Here is a 16,875-nt window from a genome sequence, read left to right on the forward strand (position 1 = left end):
AGGAGGGCTTGTCGAGCCATATCAGATATGGCGAGCATGCGGCACAATCCGAATGGTCATGCATGATTACCCTTCCCAAATTGTATCGAGGAGGGAATAAACCTACTGATGGCAATCAGTAGAGGCGTGCGAGAGGCAAAGGACAACGGGATTTTATGAAGTCAACTATCGCAGTTGGCCACTAATTGAGGGTTGAAGTAGTTGAGTTTGGGGGAGGAATAAATTTTCAAGCGAATCGAATTCTGTCACTAAAAAGGACCGTGCGCTCATAAGTATCGCTCACTTATTACTTGTCGGTCTACAAAAACAACATCGTGTTGCGCTCTTCAATTATCCCGGCGTTCTGTATCATGACAACTGCTCAGTACCAAGATTCAGATCAGCGACAACCTATTTGCTTCACAGACCTCCCACCACCTGTTCGGCGGTCCATTTACATCTTAGCTGGTCTCGTCCGGTTCTGTCCAATTAGTCTGAACACCGAAGGAGTCAACAAAGCTGAGTTCCTCGCTGAATGCATGGCGTATTGCTTAGACATTCCAGTCAGAGATTCCAATTCCCAGGCAAATTCGAGATGCTTCTATCGACAAAAGCGCTCTTGGAATAAATGTGTTGTAGCATCACCCGAGGGGTTTGACTGTATGTGCATGCCTCTACCAATCGCACTTCTGCGCGTCTCCAAAGCCGTTCACAATGAAGTATCGTCGATTCTTTATGCGGAGAACATGTTTCGAATCTGTCGAAGTGATCAAGGTGGTCTCTCATCATTGTTCGCTTTGAGCTCTGCCGCACTGCAGTCCCTGAGGTCCCTTTCGATCAAGTTGAATGCTTGTTCATGTGTTCCCAATCATCAGTGCTCCGATGACGACTACCTGATCAATAGCTTCCTGAAAGGGTGTCAGGAATGTCATATGACTTGCAAGATAGGGAGAGACTTCCCAGCCTCAGTCGAGAACGCGGCTGGCCGGGAACTGATCTCTGAGCGGAACCAGTTACTCCCCCGCCTCGCAATGTATCTGTCTCCGGCTAGTCTCAGACTGAGCATCGTTTGTGACACGCTCGACTATGCCACTGCCAAGCCATTCACCGACGTATCAATTCAGCTGCCACAACTGGCAGAATGCTCAATACGCCTCGGACAGGCCCCAAATCCTGCCGTTCATTGTCTCGCCGAGGAAGCGGTCTATCGGCTGACAAGTAATCCAACTGACCATCTGAAACCTTTCAATTTTGGTGCTTTACCCGTAGAAATCCAGAGGCGAATCCTCACCCACACTGATCTTGTCTCCCCATTCAAAGTTGCTTGGTATCATGGAGGTGGGTTATCCACGTCTGAATGTTGTCGACAATGCACCGATGCCCTTGAGGCTTGCTTCTGCTCTGTGCGCCATGCAGCCTTTTCATCCATGCCATGCCAGTGTTGGGTATTTCCGTCAGCGCTATTCCTTGTCAGCAGAAAATTACACGAATACGCTACAGAGATCTTTTTCTCTAAGAACACATTTGTGGCATATCCTGGAGACGCCTCGCCAGATCCCCCAGACTCGTTACATCTCCTTTGCTTCTTCCAACAACTTCCTCCCACCGCCCTGCAGTACCTTAGCAATCTTCGTATCGAGCTCTCAGGTCTCGACTATCATCTCGTCGATTCAGGCACAGAATTCCAGAAGAATTGGACTATGGCAATAGACTTCATTTCCCAGAACCTTGTGCTGCATCGACTAGGCCTCAGAGTCGTGGATGAAACCTCACGAGGCGCCACTGAAGCATGGTATACGACCGGCGTAGACGACAGTGCCGAACTGGAAGCACAAGAATGGCAGCTGTATCAACATCTTGCGGAGCCGCTAGTAAAGTTGAAAAGCATCAAAGATCTCTGGATACATTTCAGTCGGCCCGTCCACGGTAAGTACTATGGGGACAAATCGCTTGAGCTTCGTCAACAACGAGAAATCATTTTGGAGAAAAGTATTATAGGTGATGCATATGATAACGCGGCTCGAGGCAAATTCATAGGAAGAGATCGATTACAAGCTAAGGACGACGAGATTCGCAGGACGATTGTGGTTGGTTCTGATAGGACAAAAGTCTGGTTACCGGATAACCGGCCACCTTTCAACGAATACCAATTCTAACTAGGATTTTATGAGATAAGCTTATCAATAGAGCACTGAATACAATTGAGAAGCTTATTATCTCAATGTTGCTTGTTAAAGGGATTCCGATAGTTTGTATTAGCGACCAACGTAAAGATCAATTCCGAGTAGGTGCTTATAAGAACGACAGAATATCTTCACACCTTAACATGACATGAACAATGAAATAGAACAAGAGCGTTATCCTTCCGGCTTAGAATACAGAGATGAGTGGAATGTCATGAAGACAAGAGAAAGACCAGCGATACTACAGAAAGAGCTGATGCCACTACAGCCAGCTGGGATTGGCACCAGGCGGCGACAGGGCATTGCTTGCCAAGCCTGCAAACAGACAACAGACGGCGGCCGTGCGGGCGCCTGTCGTCCAGCACCAACTCCCAGGGTGTGTCTACGTCTACGTGCCCCGCTAATGTGTAGACTAGTCGCCCATGCGTGGACACCTGGTTCTGGCAGGACGTCGGTTCTGAAGGAGGTCAGTTCTGACGGTCCTCCATAGTTCCTTGGGAGTGTGAGAGGCGGGCGATAGACGGGGGATCCTGGCTCATGGTCACGGACCACAGGGCTATGTGCAATAACAACAAGGACCAATCACTATGTTCTAAGTATCTTCAAGGCGTTAGACAAATCATCGATCTTCTTCGCAAGTTTAGAACAGCGCTTCTTCGCAGATTTGGTTTCCCCAACGATCCTCTCGAGCTGGTCGGGTTCTAGATTGATAACCCAGTCCTGGGTGAAAACTTTCAGAGGACTGGTCGCTAAACTCAGGAGGGCAAACACTGCGACTGAGATTACTAAAGTAATTCTAAACAATCCTTTAAATATATTTATTAATCTCATGATTATACTATTTAATTCTTAGTTAAAAAGTAGGACTTTTAGTGTTAAACTTGTTAAAAGCTTTTATTATAACGGTTTACTATATATAAAAGATGTTAGATATACTGGGAAACTCAAATAATAATAATAGAAGTAGCTAGTAATTATTCTGTTACGAACGCCAACTTTATAGCCTGAGGCTCGGGTAATATATAGTATCACTACAGAGAACTATGAAAGTAATGTGGTGGGGTGGAACTGCAGGTGTCACGTGAGCGTGCGACCGGAGGAATAGGGGTATAAAGGGGTTCCGGGCGCGTGTGTATTCTTATTCTCTCTCTAGGCAGCTACAACTCCAAAACTTTGATTCGCAGTCAAGTACTTCTACCCCTTCACAGTAATTATTACTTTACTTTGCTACGTAACAGAAACTTTACACTACATCAGTTATATACCCGCGGGGTAGTGACTGATGAACTGTTACATATAACTTATAGTTAGACTTTGTTTAGTCTTTGTTAAAGGCCATTCCAGCTGCTGTGACCAGTTATACCAACTACGCTCTGCACTATTAGTAGCTTTAACAGTTGTCAAGAATCAGTCATGTGACTGTCATGTGACCCTGACATTAGCGTCGGCAGAACTATTAGCCGAGCGCACACACTGGAGAGCTTACCTCTCCGTCTACGTCGCATACGACTAATTATTTCAATTACCTTAGCTATTCAATCCCTTTACGATTACTTTAGATCACTTAACTTCCGTATTGAGAGGGACACCCGATATGTACGCCCACCTACACTAACCGACCCCGTAGACTGTCATGTGACTTAAATAGGGGGATATTTACCCCTAGAAAAGTTATACTCTCTCTCCTTCTCTCTTTAGCTTAATATCGTCGTACTTATAATTAAAGTCGAATAGAGACATAGTTCTTTAATTAAAGTGCCATGACGGAGTAGAAGTAGTTGTCTGCGAATCAAGGTTTTAGAGTTGTAGCTACCTAGAGAGAGATAAGAATATACGTATGCGGAAACCCCTTTTATACCCCTATTCCCTCCTGCCGCACGCTCACGTGACACCCTGCAATTCCACCCCACCACAATAAGTAGTTATTTTATATACAAAGTTACAAAAGAGGATATTGATTTTTATTTGGTAGAGAATTTGACCGGGTGGGGGAAGACTCCTAAAACTTCATCTAACATTTCAATATAACATACTTCTAGCCAACACAACCCTTCTACGTCCTTGACTTAAAACAGGCAACGAGTGTATCGTCAGGCTTCCAGGTTCCATTAGCCAGAGGAGTAATCTTAATAGGAAGACTACCCTCCTTAAACTCGATATCATAGTTGAGGAGTATGTGAGCAAATGCAATTTTGATAGTGCTTGTCGCGAAAAAGCGACCTGGGCAGGCCTGAGTGCCGTCTCCCCACCCGGGTGAGTCTGATCCCGTGGTCAGGAAGTGGTATCGGCTCTCGTTGCCAGGTTGGTTGCGCAGATTGTAGAATCGGTCCATATCGAACTTTTCTGGGTCCTGCCACAGCTCGGGGGAGCGATTGATGGCTTGGGCATCAAGGCCGATGATTGCGCCAGCTGGAATGGTTGGTCCGACGGAAAGCTTCACTGGCTTTTCGAGGTAGCGTTGGAGGCTGACTGCATCGAGAAATTAAGACACGAAATTAGCACAAGATACCCTGCCTTGGTTTGCCCTGCTCAAGCCAGGTAGGGTGGGGGATGGAACCGGAAACTTACAGAGGCTGACCGGGTGTAATCGAAAAGACTCGCGGAGAAAGCTGTCCATTCTCTTCAACTCTTGCAAGTGGGAAGAGGGTAGTTTTCCATCCACAATGACTTCGTTTAGCTCTCTGCGGAGGATATCTGCTGCCTCTGGATTTTTTACCAGCTCGCAAATGACATGATAGAGTGCCGAAGTCGTTGACGGAGTCGAGTCGAAGCTGATCAAAACATAGTCCTCGACCAACTGCCTGATGGTTGCCTCGGCTGCCTTGTATCTCGAGAGCAAAATAGCCGTGAATGGGATTTTGCCCTCTGACTTGGGCTTAAGCAGCTCCTTCTTGTCCACAGCCTCGTTGAAAGTTTTGATATCCTCCTTCAAGTAGGGAACCAGCAGGCGTTTCATGTCCCACTGGTTCTTGAGCGCGGGTAGGAAGATGAGTGGCACCAACAGCGGCCTCAACAATATTGGTAGCGAATCCATCATAGTCACAGCAACGTGGATGATAATGGGCGACATCATGACTCCGCGCACCCATTTTCGATTGCAACCTAGCTCTCTCCCCACGAACGAGCAGGCGTTAATCTGCGCGACGAGATCAAATGTTGTAAAAAGGAGGTTGAATTCCTTCCACTCAGGACAGTATCCGATGGTCGAGTCAAAAGCCATTCGACAGTCCTGCTGGCGGCTAAACACTCTGGCGGGAAGGGAGCGAGTGAGGTCCGCCATGATGCCCTTCAAAAGTGTACTTGTCTCGCGACCGATAAGGCTCCAGTCTCCATAGTTGGCGGCATGAAAAAACCCCTTAGCGGAAGCAGTGTGTTCCGGCAGGCGCTTGAGTTCGTCGAAGCATTGACCTGGGTAAATAACAAAGGCGTGACGGTTGTTCTTGACAAGAACAGGGGAATTCGGGTACTATCATTTTCACATGATTATTTAGCCCTTGTCCATGTAGGTAAGTTGGTGCTGCTACCAACCTTCACTCGTGCCTCTTTTAGAATATCTTCAAAGTGTGAGGCATTTGTTTTAAGCACTGGTAACTCTGTAGGCAGACGTAGGCGCCTGTTGAGAGACCTAAACAGCTGGTACAGGATCAAGAGCAATGCTGCCAAGACAGCGATTGCACCTCCGGACAGGCTTCTAACAAAGGTTCCCAACAACAGCTTTGTGCATTGCCACCTGGATAGCTTCAATGGGGCTAGGGTCTGGCGGATCACCATGAATGGCTCAATGAAGTCGTTTCTGATGCTTAACATTGTAAGACACTTCTATTGTGGAAAATGTGGTTTAGAGACAGCAGGAGAATCAGTGTTAAAAACCATATCCCATGTTTAATTTTACAGGTTCTGTGTTGTTCGCTTTCTTGGTGCTCGGGTGCCGAGTCGGAGTTCCGACTCGGTGGTTACAAGATCCCATGATAAAACACTATAGATTGCTCGGGGATAATAGTCGCAAGCGGTGCCGGACTCATTAGACACTCGGTACGCCGAGAGTAGATGTTCTGAACTTCTACCACACCTGGCTATCTTTGTTTTCGTCAAGCACACGCGGACAACCGTACACGATTATATGAAAAACTGCTAGCTGGATATCATATTGAAGATACCTGAAAAAGATGCCAGCGGTTAGCAGCATCGCCCATGAAAAGGCACCTGGTCCTGTTTCTTCCTCTAATAGGGCTGAAATTTCAATTGAGACGAAAGCTTCTGGCCGCGGGTGGCGTTTCTGGGCGATATTCGCCAGTCTAGCTCTTACGGCCTTCTTGAGCTCCCTCGAAGGATCTGTTGTTGCAACTGCCCTGCCTGCTATTTCTCGTGCCATCAACGCTCAAGCAGACTATGTTTGGATTGTCAACGTCTACTTCCTCACCAGGTAAGCAATAATTCGCAAGAACTGCCATTCTCCCGGTAATGCTGTTACTTACTAAAAGGTAGTGCGGCTGTGCAACCCCTCTACGGTCAGCTAGCAGACCTTTGGGGCAGACGATGGCTGACAATTGGCGCCGTGGCTCTTTTCACCTTGGGCAGCGGTATCTGCGGTGGCTCCAGTACGTCTAATATGCTCATCAGCGGGCGAGCGGTACAAGGTCTGGGAGCAGCAGGTATTAATATGCTTGTCGAGCTAATCTTGGTTGATCTGCTCCCTTTGAGAGACCGCGGAAAATTCCTTGGACTCATGTTTGTCTTTATTGTTTTGGGTTCTGTCACCGGTCCATTCATCGGTGGCATCCTCGTGGAGCGTGTCTCCTGGCGATGGTGCTTCTATCTTAATCTGCCATTTGGTGGAGGATCGCTGATCCTTTTATATCTGCTTCTTCGAATAGAGCATGAGAAGCTTGACGAATCCACGATGGACAAGATCAAGAAGATTGACTTTATCGGTCTTCTTATTCTCTGCGGATCAATATCGTCCCTTCTCTTCGCCTTGACATACGGAGGGACTCGGTACGAATGGTCCCATCCAACCATTGTTGTCACCCTCATTATGGCGTTGTTGGGCGTTGTTCTGTTGATAGGTTTCGAAGCATCGCCACTTTGTCCGCAGCCTATGATACCGTTGGTCTTATTTGCCAACAGAACATCTGCAGCTGGGTTCATTGCAACATTCATACAAACGATCATTTCATATTGGGTCTTATATTTTATCCCCGTCTACTTCCAGTCGACTCTATTGGTTTCTCCCTCGCGTTCAGGCCTTCAGATTCTGCCATTCTCTTTTCTCTATTGCTTCTCAGCTGCTATTGGAGGAGGAATCGTTTCGAAGCTCGGCCGGTTCAAACACGTGCAGATCTTTGGTTTTGCACTTATCACTATCTCACTAGGCACGTTCACTATCTGGGACCGCAATACCTCCACAGCCGTGTGGATGGTGACTCAACTCCTTTGTGCCTTTGGGATGGGCGTGGTTACACCCTCCTTGTTAACTACAATCCAATCCGAACTCCCACCAGCCCTCAACGCGGCCAGCACAGCTACTTTTGCATTCGTACGGAGTGTTGGAACCATCTTTGGGGTGAGCATTCCGGCCGCAATATTCAACAATCGATTTGATACACTTCTGCCAGGCTTACACGACGATGTGGCCCAGTCAAGGCTGTCTCGTGGCCAGGCATATGAACAGGCATCGCCGACGCTTGTCGATTCCTTCCCGATGATACGTGACGCTATCATAACATTGTACGAGCTGAGCCTGAGAAGGGTTTGGCAGGTCGCGATTATCTTTGCCGGAGTGGGCTTTTTGGCGGTCCTGTTTGAGAGAGATTTGCATTCGAATCTAGATGAAGAAGTCGATCAGGCCGCTTTGTTGAACGATGATGATAACGAGACGGGTGCACAAGAGACGAAAGGAGGCAAGTCCTGGGCTGACGTGGAGCGTAGGTGGATAATGTGGGAGCAAGAGATGCCAGGATGGCGAAACAGTGGTTTCATGGGCCGGATACATCTTGATCCTTCATACCGTCTCAATACCCCGCCAGATATGCGCAAGGCTTACTTTAGGAATTCATGTTAGGATGTGAAGCGCGTAACAACACAACGTTTAGTCTTAATTAGATTCAACATTTATATATCTTATGCTTATTGAATACTTATTTCTAGTTATTTACTGTACATTGTAAGCTCGTAAGTAATTTATAGCTGCCTAGAGCTGTCTACCTTAGTGAGAGAGGAGCCAGGGTATAACAATCCAATACCGTTATTACCCTGGCAGCTATTCCACACGGTTTCCCAACCCTGATTCTGCATAGGAGTCATTAATTACCGTGTTATACTAGAATTTAAGGGAAGTTCTCAATACCTAAACTGTTTATAATAATCTCCCTTCTTCAAGCATTGCTTTCGTCGTAATTTTGGTCACGCAGACTACTGGTATAAAGGTAGTGTGACAGAAGAGCCAAAAATGGGTCCACGCATATAGACCTATCAAGATATGTAGGATGATATTGTATTGAGTAGAACTAAAGAGAGAAAACAAGTGAGTGTTCTATAGGAGCTATTTAAGTACTCTGGCGTGCCCCTCCTATTACCTCCACGAGCTACCCGAGCACCGCAGGTGGCTTGAGAGGTACAGGGGTGGTGCGAATGTGACAGATACCTAGGAAGAGAAATTCTCCAATTTTCACTACTTTGTCTTGAAATATAACATCTCAGAAGCCAGCGTGACAAACTCATGCCCCTCAGTGGCCTCCCACTCCTTCCATGCTTGATCCAACCTAACCATCTCCTCCGCGCTCGTTCGGCCCTCCTTGATAAGAACATCGAGGAATGGGCCTGTGATAGCACCCATAGGGATAGGGTGTACCTGTCGACTTTCACTCATGACTAGCTTTCCACCCCTCTGTTCGTCCAACCAACCTGCCTCACGAGCCCATTCCTCCTTGTGCAGCCCTGCCTCTGGATCGGAACCCCTCCACTTCATCCAGTCTTCGTTCAGCGGCCAGGTCTTTCTGATCACAGGCAAATCCGGCTTGAGCGAGATGATATCGAAGTTCTTCCCGTTGCGACACGCGATGATACCACCTGGCTTGCAAATACGGTACCACGCTTTCAGAGCTTTGACAGGATCTTTGAAATGTAGAAGGGACATATGCGCGTGGACAACATCAAAGCTGGCCTCGGGGAATTTCTCATCCAAGATCTCCGCGTCACCCGCTTCAAAGGATAGATTCGGGGCTTGGTATTTCATTGCGGCCTGCGCAACGATTTCCGGAGATAGGTCAATACCGAGAACTTTGCCATGAGGAACGAGTCTGGAATATTGTTAGGTAGCGGATCAAATGACTCGTCTCATTTTCATTCTCGCTCGATACCCAAGACAAGGCACAGAGAATTCTTACCCTGCCAGATCCGAAGTGATACCACCAGGACCGCAGCCAACATCAAGAATAGAGTAGCTGGGTTTGAGATGGGGGAGGAGGTAGTGGCAGCAAGACTCAGCACGACGGGACTCGTAGAACTTGACAATATTGGGGTCGTCGCCGCCGAGGTGACCGTCTTGGTATGCCATGGCTCTTGTGGGAATCGTTGCAAAATTGAGATAGGTAATGTGAACGTAGACGCAGTTGTTTAATTCTTTGTTCTTGGTAAGAGATGCTTAACGTATTAGTACTCGATGAAGCGCACGTCTAGATGCAACTAGTCGGAGTCAGTGTCGTTAGCTAGCCTCCATAGCAAGAAGCAGAGAGCCAGCCAAGCCTCAATCTAGAATACTCGCATAGGGTGACAATCCGCTGGGTCACTATCGTGAAGGCCGAGTAGGGCAAAGGAAAGAAGCATTTTCGGGGTCGGAGTCGGAAACGGGGGAGAATCGGAAACCAGCGCAGAGTTGGAAACGGAGCTGGATGTTTGCATGAAATATCGGGAGAGGTTGCTGCCGGTGGTGGTTGACAAATTACATGAGTTACTGTAAACTCTGTCGGGCTGTGTTCACTACGCCGAGAACTGGTTCACCATCTTTCGTACTCCCACTCAATCAATCTATCTATTCTAGAATCGAAGGGAAACCTAATTTAGCTTGCATCTCAGCATGGCTATTATAGAAATACAAGTGATATCAGATATAATCTGCGCTGTAAGTGGTCCCTCCCTCTGCCGTTTGAAGGTCTCAGGATGCAGCGTAAAATTTGCAACTAACTTGGAAAGTGGTGCTATATCGCGAAGCGTAACCTCGACGCAGCTATCTCTTTGTACCAAAAGACATACCCAGGTGGGAAAGAGGACACATTCTTGATCACCTGGACTCCATACTATCTGGATTACAATCCACATCCATTCAGCGTTGAAAAGCACACTTTAATTGATGTCCGCCTTCCAGACACAACGCCCCAGCAGCGCACCGCGCTGACGGAACGCATGAACAGACTCGGGCGTGGGGTTGGGATCCAGTTCAACTGGGGAGGCAAGATCGGCCCTCATACGCGGGACGCTCACCGGCTCATTCACTTAGCACAGATTCGGTGGGCTGAGAGCAAGCTCGACAAAGACGGGGAGATGCAGAACACTCTAGTAGAGGGCTTGTTTGAGGCGTATCACGTTCTAGCTCAGGATGTGTCGGAGAGGAGTGTTTTGAGGAGCATTGCTCTGCGGGCGGGGATTGATGCAGCACAGGTCGACAGATGGCTAGACTCTGATGAAGGAGCAAGTGTAGTAGATCAACAGGCGAAAGAGAGTAAGGAAATGACGAATGCGGGAGTGCCGTTGTTTATTATCCAGAAGAAGCATCGTATTGACTCGGCGTCGGATCCTGTGGATCTTATGCGAGTCTTTATTCAGGTCAGGAAGATGCAATCGTCTTGAGTTCCTTCAGCAGCACAGTCAAGTTTATAAATCTAGTACTATAAAAATGGTTGACCTTTGTAGTAGTTACATACCCTGGGTTTCCCCTTTCCTTGAACAAGGTGAATAGCGCTTCCAAATTCAAAGCCTCGATTTTAGACTACAGTACCGTGATTTGCAAAACGCTGCTGTCCAGATAATAGCCTAGCAAAGTACATAATAACAACTTCGTTATAGCAAAGCTACCTAAGCATCTGACTCTGAACGCTCTGTTTCTTGCCCATCGAATATCTTCGCGACCTGTTCCACAGTATAGCCCTTTGTTTCAGGAAATAGGAAATAAGAAAAGATAACCTCGAAAACCAAAATCGCAATGTAAACAAGGTAATACTTCCACCCTATATTCTCCAAGGCGACTGGGTTCGCATACTGGCTGGCGGCCTGGCTAGCAGACGTAAGAGTGTAATGTAATGCGATGCCGCTCGCCCGAAGGTTGTAAGGGCATATTTCAGCAACGTACATAGCTGTCAGTGGAGCGTACCCTATGTCGTAGCCGAACTGGAAAAGGAAGAATAGAACCACGAGTGCACGACCAGGACCAGACCGTGCATCTCTCGCAAACTCTTCAGTGGCCACGGTAAAGCCCACCATTGCGAGAAGCATGATGATGCTAGACAGCAAGAAAAGTTTTCGGCGGCCGAACTTATCAACAACATTCGCCGATATCAAGGCCACGAGGAAATTGAAGATCTGGAGTCCACCATTGATTCCTGTTTGCTGAGCTGGGCTGGTGATGCCAACCTGGTTCAATGCGAGAGCAAAATAGTTTATAACGATGTTCCCACCACTCCACGATGCGAAGATGGTACAAGTAACGACAAGTAGTAGTCGCCTACGGTTTCCGGGGCCCTGGAGCCATAAAGCCCAGTTGGTGGAGTGGCCTTTGGGGTCCGACTGAATCTCCTCACAGATTTCTTTGTACTCAAGTGCCACTATCTCTGAATCCGGTCTGCCGTTGCCATGGAACCGTGTAAGGATCTCTTTGGCCTCGCTGTGGCGGCTGCGAGAAATCAGCCACCTTGGAGATTCTGACACTCGTAGCATTAATGGGAGTTGAATCGCCGGTGGCAAGAGTTGCAGAACTGTGGGAAGTCTCCAGCTCCATTGGTTTGGGATGTTAACGGTGCCAAAGCAGGTCCAAGACATTACTGTGATAATATTTCAGCGGAGTTACGATGAACAGCGGCAACAAGACAAGTATACTCACTAACGGATCCCAGAAAGAATAGACTTGCGTATCCTGCCACCAGGCTACTTCTATAACGGGGATGAGCGAGTTCCGTAAGCAGCACGGGACAACCAGCAATGATCAACATGGCACCGAAACCTAGCTGATCGAGTGTTAGACTAAGTTTGTACATAGTTTGATTAGGAATACGCACGATAAAGCGAGTGAGCACGTAGAGGCGCGCGTTGAAGCAGAAGATCTGGCCAAGCACTGCAAGAGCGACAGTTAGAAATCTTTGCTAGGTCATGGGGTATTCAAACAGGAACTCACCTCCGCCAATGATAATAACATCTCCAATCATGATCAAGGTCTTTCTCCCGAAGCGGTCTGCAATCCAGCTCGACAGGGGGAAAGCCATGATGGCCCCGAATGAATATCCAGCACTCATAAGACCAATGAGTTTGCTATCTTTAGGACTTACTCCTAAGTCTGAAAAATTGGTTAATATAAACTTTCAAATATCTGTAAACATGCTGAGCTTCGACCCTTACCTCGGTACCCTATATTTGTTAGCTTTTAAACAGTTTACACAAAGTAGCTTGCACATGCTCTGAGACTTACAAAAAGGCATCGCTAACAATGAACCTATCAAGGAACCATCATATCCTATCATCAACGGGCTGATGAGGATTGCGAGGAGACGAAGATTCAAGCTCCGTAGCCCACGGTCCTTCCACCAGTATGGGGTATCTGTGGGATCACTGGGGCTGAGAGATACGATGGCCTCCTTCGATTCTTTCGATGCGAAAGCGGGGTCAGACATTGTTGGGATCTAGCACCGCTAGCAGTGTGTATTGCTTAGATAGCAAAGTTCTTCTGGTCCCTTTTAATAAGCTTCTAGATCAATCCAACAAGTCGCCTGCTAAGCCAGTCTCTCTAAGCCTATATAATAATGGAGCGGAATGCAATGGCAACGACTGCCGAATAGTAACGCAAATTCAACAAGAAAATGCGAATCTTTCGGCTTGTTCAAGCCGGCTTGAATGACCCGTTTGGAAAATCATGGCTTATTTGAAACTTTTGAAATTAGTCTACCTGATTTGGAATCATAAGCAAGGGGCAAAGTTCACCGAGAATGAAAAGCTCCGAGTCCGGTTCCGATTCGGACTCGGATTGGTAGCAGGATCTGTATCCTGCTCGAGTTTCAACCCAGGACTAACTGCTATCTACCGGTCTAGGACCTCGTCGATCGAGAATCCATCTCTGTCCCTTAGAAACGCCCTGATATTCTCCATCGTCTCCCTCACCAATTCAGGCCCACCATGACGATCACCGTTAGCAGCCCCTACATCCTTGTTGTTGAAGCAGATCTCCAGCAGTGTAGAGGCCGATGCCATATTGCCAAAGATCCCACGCCCTGAATTTTGCGATCGATCTTGGCTACTTGAGGGCTGCTGCGAAACCGCCTTCACCCCCAAGACAATCTCAACTCGTTCAAGCATTACGGTGCTTATCTGGATTAGAATCTCAAGCTGCAGGTCTCGGTGATTGTCGAGGGCGAAGCCACCGATCTGGAGTCCTGGAATAACTGAGTGGACTGGATATGCTTCGCCAGAGAACTTAGCACGGGATAGAAGTGTTTTGTATATTTCAGAGAACACTGTTTCGTAGCCCTGTAAAAGCCAAGTGTATGAAGTGAGTATCATCATTGTGGTGGGCATATCGGGCGTATCTGCCAAGTGACGAGATCTCGCCGAGCTGCTGAAATCTGCAGAGTGGCTGCTTGCATTCCCACCACCAAAGCCCATCGTAGTTGCGTCCTGCTGATTGCAACTGTAATCATCCGTGGTGGAAACCAATTGCAGCTCATCCCCATCCTCCGAGTAGCCACACTCGGAATTTGAGGATGAGAATTGATCGAGTTCGAGATGTTTAAGAACTTCTAAGAAACTCTGAGTGCTCTCTAGCAACATGCCGATCGTATTCTTGGGAGAGATAGACACCGTATCCATCCCGTTGGAACCATCTGGTTGTGAGGGACTACACTCTGGTAAAGAATACAGAATATCTTCGAGCTTCATAGAGTTCCTTCTGCCAAACTCCTTCAAAAGCCGCGAGCTGAGCTCCGACAAGAGATGCAGGCATTCTTCTTTGCCGCCGTCGTTGTTCGGCATCAGCTTTGAGCCGTCATTCGCATTGACGTTTGCGGAGACGTTCAGGGAGGAGTGCATGGCATTTTCGGTTGGCTTGGACCACAATTGCGTCACAGCCACGTTTTGATCATCGTGGGAGAGGGTGGGGTTTGGGTCCAGCCACATTGCGAGATCGAAGTCCTCAGAGTCAAACGGAGCATCGGGACGAAATCCTAGGGGTCCCTCTGGAGTAGAAGAGAGCTGCCTAGATGGTAAGGAGGATGTTCGATGGCGAGGGCCTCTGTTGTGTTGGAACTTCGGACGCCCAGATTGTAGTCGGATCGTGGGCGCTGTCAACCTTCTCTTGGACGGAGACGCCGTCTCATACTGGTCTCGGCCGGTCCCGTTCATTTGGTGACCCGATATCGATTGAGGAGTTGGCAAGGAGATTAGATCTTTAGAGACGAATGTTCCTTCATCGCTCTCGGCTGATGGAATGAAGTCCACGCTGGTAGCTGTTCGATATACATCGGATGGAAGAGACGACACTGATCGAGGGGGCATTTGCTCATGAATTCTCGATGCCTTCCGACGAGGATGTGGATGAATGGTGTGAATACACTCGACCCCAGCTTTGATACAGCGCTCACAGGGTTCTAAGGCTTTTTGATCGGCTGTGTTGGGGTTGCTCGGTCGTCTCACGCAGCGAAGTTTCTGGCCCCGACATCGATCACAAGCGCTCCGGCGAGAATTTTCTGCGTCCATGGTCGTAGCTATATAAGTGCTGAAGCAGAAATGCCAGTTCGCCGGAGAGTGTAAGTTGGATATTAAGCATCAGAAAGGGTCCGTCGTTTCGATAGGCTATCTCTGTTGAAGCAGTAATAAATGACCGGATGACTAAACATGAGGATCCCTTCGATTAGGAATTGTATTGGTACGAAGTTTTCTGTTGGAACTCTTTAATGAGATGTAACTGGCTCAATAAGGACAGCGACTCTAAGCTTTGTGAACATAATGCTTCCATGCTTATATACTTGGTTCCTCTCCAGGAATCCTGGCAGGCATTTGGCAAAGGGCTTAATTGAATCTTCAAGAAATGGATATTGAACTAAGTTGTAAGGGTTAGAAACTCAGGGCATCCAAATTAGTGAACGACTTCAAACGTCATTAAGAATTATATGCCTCACAGGACTTGCCTGTTTCTACTTTCCCGTCGCTTTTTCACCTCAACGTTTGCGTATCATACGCGTGTAATACTTGAGGCGAAACATACGGAGAATAGTTGGGGGGATAAGGAGTTTCCAAATAGTACTATAAGTTTTAGTATAGTAATATTCGGCGTATTTTCCGTTGGCTCAGTATAATAGGCTATATCTTAGTCTGTGCGTTCGGGGATTTTGAAGAATAATAGATAGGGCAGAGGTAATTTATACTTAATTCTCCAAATAGCTAACAAGCCATCAACTTGCTAATAGACTTGAGAGATAACAAAGTTTAAGAAGTCTAAATAAGAAGCTAAGTTATATTGTAGCTCTCGAAGAAGTATTTATTTTATACTCTTAGATCTAAGAAATAATATAAATATATATATTACTAATTTCTTCTAAAAGAATATTTAACTAAAAGAGTTATATATATTTTTATCTAATTTCTAAGATAATATTCGGAAAAGTTACTTTATAGTATATCTTATTTTCTAATAATTATAAAAATTAGTAAATATATAATAATATACTAGAATAATATTATGTTTACAAACTACTAGTTCTTTTATTTATGTAATAAATATAATATAATTTCTTCAGTATTTATAAATATTAAATATAAGAAAAGCAGAAGTTTAAGATCGATCTTATAAGTTCTTATCCGAACTTTGACTCTAGATGAGACTATCTTAAGAGATATATTATATATATTATACCGACGATTCAGCGATGTCTTAGCTAGAAACATACCGAAGAGCTTGAAGAGGATCAAGGATCAAGGCGTGGGGGGAGGGGGGGATGTCCCGAATCCTGCGGCTTTATTTTTGGTGATCAATCCCCCGCAGCCAACTCCTCCCACCTTATTGTATCACGGCCTTGGTATATCGCATGTCGAAGTAGATTTAGGATCTCGTGAGGCAGACTCTTGCCTTCCAAAGATGAATAGGGGGGGGGGGGAAGAGGGGGGTTGGACTAAGACAAGAAGTTTGGAGGGTCTCACCCCCTAAAATTCTCAAGCTTCAGGGCCTCTGATTGTTTGGCTAAGCGTCATAGGCCGAATCAGCCAATCAAAGGCCTAACGGCAGCTAATTTTAGGGATAGAGGCCTTATATTTTAGGGGGTGAGACCTTACAGGCTGTTTACAGGGCATTGCAGGGTGTCAGGCCTGTATTCGCCAAACTTATGACCGCGACCACATGTGACGGCAGTTATGTGTGAAATTCTCACCACCGATTGACCAGCAGAGCCACCCGGTCCTCACCTACTGAGATTCTTTCCGTCGTGGCGCAAAGTAAACAGCCCGTTGCGAGACGCATCCTACGTGT

At 46.9% G+C, this 16,875-nt stretch overlaps 8 protein-coding genes across 8 annotated transcripts; 4 read left to right on the top strand and 4 right to left on the bottom strand.

Moving 5' to 3' along the window:
• Positions 1 to 350: 350 nt before the first annotated feature.
• On the top strand, positions 351 to 2,135 carry BP5553_08680 (uncharacterized protein; the record flags this gene model as incomplete). Its single annotated transcript, XM_032017303.1, has 1 exon — positions 351 to 2,135. One exon carries the CDS (start codon positions 351 to 353, stop codon positions 2,133 to 2,135), a length of 1,785 nt encoding a protein of 594 aa, XP_031866734.1.
• A 175-nt stretch (positions 2,136 to 2,310) lies between these two features.
• Positions 2,311 to 2,652, top strand: BP5553_08681 (uncharacterized protein; the record flags this gene model as incomplete). Its single annotated transcript, XM_032017304.1, has 1 exon — positions 2,311 to 2,652. The coding sequence occupies one exon, from the start codon at positions 2,311 to 2,313 to the stop codon at positions 2,650 to 2,652; it is 342 nt and encodes a 113-aa protein (XP_031866735.1).
• A 1,563-nt stretch (positions 2,653 to 4,215) lies between these two features.
• On the bottom strand, positions 4,216 to 5,969 carry BP5553_08682 (putative cytochrome p450 oxidoreductase; the record flags this gene model as incomplete). Its single annotated transcript, XM_032017305.1, has 3 exons — positions 4,216 to 4,631; positions 4,731 to 5,628; positions 5,691 to 5,969. The coding sequence occupies 3 exons, from the start codon at positions 5,967 to 5,969 to the stop codon at positions 4,216 to 4,218; spliced, it is 1,593 nt and encodes a 530-aa protein (XP_031866736.1).
• Positions 5,970 to 6,328: 359 nt separating this feature from the next.
• BP5553_08683 (putative major facilitator superfamily protein) lies at positions 6,329 to 8,223 on the top strand (the record flags this gene model as incomplete). Its single annotated transcript, XM_032017306.1, has 2 exons — positions 6,329 to 6,585; positions 6,648 to 8,223. The coding sequence occupies 2 exons, from the start codon at positions 6,329 to 6,331 to the stop codon at positions 8,221 to 8,223; spliced, it is 1,833 nt and encodes a 610-aa protein (XP_031866737.1).
• Positions 8,224 to 8,832: 609 nt separating this feature from the next.
• BP5553_08684 (uncharacterized protein) lies at positions 8,833 to 9,717 on the bottom strand (the record flags this gene model as incomplete). Its single annotated transcript, XM_032017307.1, has 2 exons — positions 8,833 to 9,460; positions 9,548 to 9,717. 2 exons carry the CDS (start codon positions 9,715 to 9,717, stop codon positions 8,833 to 8,835), a joined length of 798 nt encoding a protein of 265 aa, XP_031866738.1.
• Positions 9,718 to 10,236: 519 nt separating this feature from the next.
• Positions 10,237 to 11,006, top strand: BP5553_08685 (uncharacterized protein; the record flags this gene model as incomplete). Its single annotated transcript, XM_032017308.1, has 2 exons — positions 10,237 to 10,281; positions 10,353 to 11,006. 2 exons carry the CDS (start codon positions 10,237 to 10,239, stop codon positions 11,004 to 11,006), a joined length of 699 nt encoding a protein of 232 aa, XP_031866739.1.
• Positions 11,007 to 11,231: 225 nt separating this feature from the next.
• BP5553_08686 (Hexose transporter) lies at positions 11,232 to 13,036 on the bottom strand (the record flags this gene model as incomplete). The annotated part of the gene is made up of 6 exons (XM_032017309.1): positions 11,232 to 12,193; positions 12,253 to 12,376; positions 12,428 to 12,483; positions 12,544 to 12,702; positions 12,765 to 12,773; positions 12,835 to 13,036. 6 exons carry the CDS (start codon positions 13,034 to 13,036, stop codon positions 11,232 to 11,234), a joined length of 1,512 nt encoding a protein of 503 aa, XP_031866740.1.
• Positions 13,037 to 13,439: 403 nt separating this feature from the next.
• Positions 13,440 to 15,110, bottom strand: BP5553_08687 (uncharacterized protein; the record flags this gene model as incomplete). The annotated part of the gene is made up of 1 exon (XM_032017310.1): positions 13,440 to 15,110. The coding sequence occupies one exon, from the start codon at positions 15,108 to 15,110 to the stop codon at positions 13,440 to 13,442; it is 1,671 nt and encodes a 556-aa protein (XP_031866741.1).
• Between the last annotated feature and the right edge of the window lie 1,765 nt (positions 15,111 to 16,875).

This window comes from Venustampulla echinocandica, assembly GCF_003357145.1.
Source record: "Venustampulla echinocandica strain BP 5553 chromosome Unknown scaffold_8, whole genome shotgun sequence".
Taxonomy (NCBI): domain Eukaryota; kingdom Fungi; phylum Ascomycota; class Leotiomycetes; order Helotiales; family Pleuroascaceae; genus Venustampulla; species Venustampulla echinocandica.